We start from the raw sequence: 4,993 nt of genomic DNA, 5'->3' as shown, positions 1-4,993 counted from the left end.
AGCTGACCTATGATTAGTTTGAAATTATATTATAATCATAAATAAACTGATCCAGGATAACTTACATTTCTGTGTAAATTTGAATTATCTGTTTCTCTTCAATAATCTAGAATGTCGTCTCCCTGGATACAGATGATGCCACACTGTATCTTTAATCTGATTGGTTGATTCTTGTCAAGTACATAAACAACTCTCCTTCCTTCTCTCTCAGACTACACAGCTTCTGTTGAAGTCAACACCTGTTAATTCTGATCTGTCCATTCTGATCTGTTTGATCTCATAAGTTTATTCTGGTTATTCAGTTTAGTTCAGTTGTGACTTTATCTGTGATGATGAAGATTACAGCAACCATCCTCATCCTCTCCTTTGTGCTTGGTGTCAAAGCAATTCCAGGCAGTAAGTATATTACATTTATGTTTATGTTAGATATTCATAACATTATGTACAATATTGGTTGTAAAAATGCACATGTATCACCTGGACATTTGTCCAAATAATGTTATGAGACCATGTGCCTTTTATAAGATTTTGATTTGAGCAAATAGAAAATACTACTGACTTCATATGAATCACTTTCACAATATTATTTAAAAAAGCATTTGAATGCTTCACTGTATTATTATAAAAAAAAAAAAAAATTATAACATTGAAATCTTTCAGTGTCAATCAAATGTTTCAGCAGGCCCTGAGTCTGTTTCACTGGAAGTTATACCTGTATGATGTTCAAACTTTCACTTCATATTCAACTTTAGAACCAAACATGATTGTTCAAGAAGTGATGGTAGTCTGTGGAGATAATTGTTGTTTAATTTAATTTCATGTGTGTGTTTTCTTTCCAGTCTTACATGAGGATATTGGGGTCACTGGTTGTTCAGACACAGATGGAGAGGACATATATGTACTGGATGGTGAGGTGATCTGGTACGCAGACTTCAACAAAGGGAAGGAGGTGATGCCTCAGCCTGCATTTATTGATCCAATGGCCGTCCAAGAAGGTACTTATCAAGGTGCTTTGGCTATGCAGGAAGTCTGCAAATCCAACCTGAACTCTGCTCGCTCTGACACGAGCAACCCACCACTGGAACCAGGTATGCAGATATAATAACTATACATATTAACAACACAATAATTACTAACCACACAACTGTTGTACACATTTGAAATCAATGAAAATATTTAATATAATATTTGTTTACAATAATAATAATAATAATACAAGTGTGAATGTGTTCTAGGGTCTTTATGGTCACATCAAGAAAGTGTGTGTGCGCGCGTGTGCGTCCGTGCGTGCATGTGAGTAAAGTATGTGAGTAAAGTAACAGGCATGCATGTGGGTACGGGACTGTATACATAGAGATATGTATTTCATAGACCATATTCACCTGGCGGCCATATTTGCATTTTGCATTGAAATATACTTTTTTTCTTTTCTCTTTTTTTTTGGGGGGGGGGGGGGGGGGGGGGGCAGGGAGTGAGATTTGAACCCGTGATGCTTTAGCCTATATGTGTTAATGCGCCTGGATCGCTAAGCCAGCAGGCGCCCCAAGATAAACTGTATAACAACCATTAACAAGTCAGTAGGCTTGTGGTTTGAGTGTCTGCCCTGAGCCTGGGAGGTCGGGGTTCGATCCCCAGCCTGGTCATACCAAAGACTCTGAAAAATGGGACCCAGTGCCGGTACTAGTGCCATATCCAGGGTGTTTACTTCAAGCTGCCTCACACTAAGGAAACTGTAGATATGCTCCTGCCCTATGGGCCTCATGGCTCATCAAGGCTTACTTACCTGGGTCTGCTGGATGATACAGTATGTGATGTTTCTATATCTTTGTGTATTTCATGTATCCTCAGAGGAACCTCACATCATGATCTACACCAAGCGCCATGCTGAACTGGGAGTGGACAACGTTCTCATCTGTCATGTGACTGGTTTCTATCCTGCACCAGTGAGCATCACATGGACCAGGAACAACCTCAACCTGACCTCTGACATCACCAACACCGTCCCGTACCCCAAAGACGATGGAACCTTCAACCAGTTCTCCAGTGTGAAGTTCACACCAGAGCAGGGAGACATCTACAGCTGCACAGTCAAACACCTTTCACTGACTGAACCTGACACCAGAGTGTGGGGTAAGAAAGCCCTAAACCTAATCCTACCCCTTTGATAAGCAGGGAACAGAACCCGAGGAACATAGAATCCTTGCAGTGGTGTGTTCTAGGTTGCGGTCACCGATGAAATCAAGCTTGCTTTAAGCCAAGTGGCTTGCTAGAGGCATGAAACCATGTGACCTCCATAGGGAATTAATTGGATGACGCCCTCCCTCCTCATCCCCCAAGGAGGATGTCTGTTGGTTTGCAGGATAAATCTGTTGTGTGTGAGTTACCTTCCTTTATGACAGTAATGTCCAGAAATTCAACTTTGTCAACACTTGAATTTTAATTCACTGGCTTCATTCAAGAAAACATGAAAAGCATTAATTTCCTCAGTTGTACCATGAAATATGAGAAAAATATCATCCAAGAATCTCTGCCATATTTTAATCTTTTTTGAAGAAGGGATTATGTTCTAGATTGTAGATCCACTCCTTTTCAAACCATACCCATTGCAACTCCCCGAGATTGAAGGTAGTATTTGTCCTGAAACATAGTCCTTAAGCACCCATTTCCAACATTGAACTACCGTATGTTCATTCGTTTTCGGTTGTCGGGGGGGGGGGGGGCACCAAACAGCCAGTTGGTCGGGCACCAAATGGGTTGTGCATGGCGGCCCTGCATCACGGTGTACTTTGCAATCCAAACCCCAAAATCAATCCTCCAGTTCTAAGTTTGCCAACAGAGATGGTTTGTTTGTCTATGTTTATTCATACAGGTATTCATATTCATATGTGTTCCTCTCCAGATGTGGATCTGATCCAGCACCAGCCCATGGGTCCTGCTGTGTTCTGTGGTGTGGGGCTGACCCTGGGTCTGCTGGGGGTTGCCATGGGAACCTTCTTCCTCATCAAAGGAAACGAATGCAACTAAAACGTGAATCTACCACATTATCAAAAGACACACTTGTGTGTAATGTAATACTTTAACACCCGCATCTCTGTTTCTCATTTTCTGAACACATAGTGTTCATTATCATTTATGTCTGCAGGAAATATTTTCATTGACGATGAAATCAAGGTGTTTGTTGCGCCATTGGATGAGAGTTAAAAGCATGTACTGTACTATATAAATCTATTATTGAATTCATGATTTATTTAAATGTAATTTGATGAATTGCTTCAATAGAAACATATTTTATTACTTCAATAAAACCCCCTGCATCCCCTGAGACATGAGATGACATATTAAATAAATCCAATGGGATAAGATATTAATGAGATTGGTTGGTTCAATAGTAAAATGTTTGACGTGACTTCATCCAAAGTGCTTACATTCACCCATTAACACACATTTCCACACTGATGGTGGGGGAAATCAGAAGGAACAAGAAATGTTGCACCAGATAGGATTACATTATGTACATACATGTACTGTATTGAAATGATCAGATCACTAAGATGATTTTTATCAACTTTGAATGCTGCATATGACCCCAGACGAGGGAACCCTGACACAAAGGTCATGACGCAAAAGATTCCCATGGCCATGTTTACACAGTTTCTTATGATAGTAGGAAAGAAAGGTGAAGTGGCAGAAAGGAAAGAAGAAAGATGCTTTGTTTGCAAGATTTCAGAAAGTAAGCGCATAGGAAAAAGATAAGGCGATGATGGGTTAGGGCACGCAGTTTCTTTCCATTACAAGTCATAAGTCTATCAAGTTTATATATTTCAGCAGCATAACATGCTGCTTACTGGTTTAGCTGTGATTTGTTGTATTAACATTTAACAACATCCATTGGTTCTGTTTTACACCGATTTGCATCGGATATCACTGTGGATAATAAAGTCCAATAAAAAGTAAAATGGCCTTATTCCATGCTTGTGCTCCTTCTCCTCCTCTGTCACGAGACTCACGACAGCCTGTATATGGGCTAGAAATGGTATTGTATGTTGGATATTATTGATGGGTTTTAGACTAGAATAAATGTGTATTGCTTTTAAAATGCTAAATGAATGCTGAAGGCAAAAGAATAAAAAGCCTTTTTGTACCTATTCTTTTTCTTATTTCCATGCTCATACTTGGTTACACAAACCTGTGCATTGTATATTGTATTGTTAAAGAGGACCTTCCCTCTAGAAAAAGGTGGCGTTGTCTAGTAGGGGGCGCGACCACTTTTGCATCCGTTCTGGAGCACCAGGAGTCGGTGGTCCCCGAGAATTCCCCATGAGCAGCCCTGTTGGGGTGGTCATTTGGTCATTTTCGCACTTTTTGGCAGCAGAACCAGGGTTGGTGGAGATATGAGAATGGCAAAAGTGTGACGTGTGACTGACAGACTGACTGACTGACTGACAGACAGCCGGTGAAGGTTTTGAAAGTAACTACGACCTGGCGGTCGCAATTCATTTAAGTAACTTAAGTAACTTTAAGTAACTTGCCCAACACTGCAACCACAAAGCAATATTACCAGTAAGACTCCCTAAGCGGGAGATAAGTGACCGTTGATCTATTTGAATACACAAATAGGCCAAACGTGTTTTTCAAAGGTCTTCCAGATGGTGACACTAGATGGGACAGATGCCTTTTGATTACATGACTGTAGAGATACTTTGTACCGGTTTGCATGATTTTAGGGCAAAATCTGTAGGAGCAGTGTCCAAAAATGTGTTTTTAAAAAATCGGCCAGATGGTGGCGCTATATGGGACAGATGCATTTTGATGACATGACTGTGTGGAAATAGGCCTACTGTGTACCGGTTTGCGTGATTTTAGGGCAAAATCTGTAGGAGCAGTGTCCAAAAATGTGTCTTGCAAGAATGGGCCTCATGGTAGCACCAGATGAGGGACATGTGAGAAATGAGGGGTTGTGCTTTGGCAGCCAAGGAGTGTGTGTGCAAAGTTT

The 4,993-nt window shown here is 40.7% G+C and overlaps 1 protein-coding gene across 1 annotated transcript; it reads left to right on the top strand.

The window, feature by feature from the left end:
- The first annotated feature begins 231 nt into the window (after window positions 1-231).
- On the top strand, window positions 232-3,304 carry LOC308298117 (HLA class II histocompatibility antigen, DR alpha chain-like). The gene is made up of 4 exons (XM_080741674.1): window positions 232-396; window positions 840-1,088; window positions 1,849-2,130; window positions 2,900-3,304. The coding sequence occupies exons 1-4, from the start codon at window positions 330-332 to the stop codon at window positions 3,022-3,024; spliced, it is 723 nt and encodes a 240-aa protein (XP_080597800.1). The 5' UTR covers window positions 232-329; the 3' UTR covers window positions 3,025-3,304.
- The last annotated feature ends 1,689 nt before the right edge of the window (window positions 3,305-4,993 follow it).

Source organism: Nannobrachium achirus, assembly GCF_963921795.1.
Source record: "Nannobrachium achirus genome assembly, chromosome: 14".
NCBI classification, from domain to species: domain Eukaryota; kingdom Metazoa; phylum Chordata; class Actinopteri; order Myctophiformes; family Myctophidae; genus Nannobrachium; species Nannobrachium achirus.
The sequence above is the reverse complement of the archived record's forward strand: the minus strand, read 5'-3'. Positions and strand labels throughout refer to the sequence as shown.

Coding starts and splice junctions, on each gene's coding strand:
- LOC308298117 (XM_080741674.1), top strand. CDS start 330: ATGATGAAGATTACAGCAACCATCCTCATCCTCTCCTTTGTGCTTGGT. Junction 397..839: donor TGTCAAAGCAATTCCAGGCA/GTAAGTATATTA, acceptor TTTTCTTTCCAG/TCTTACATGAGGATATTGGG. Junction 2,131..2,899: donor ACCTGACACCAGAGTGTGGG/GTAAGAAAGCCC, acceptor GTTCCTCTCCAG/ATGTGGATCTGATCCAGCAC.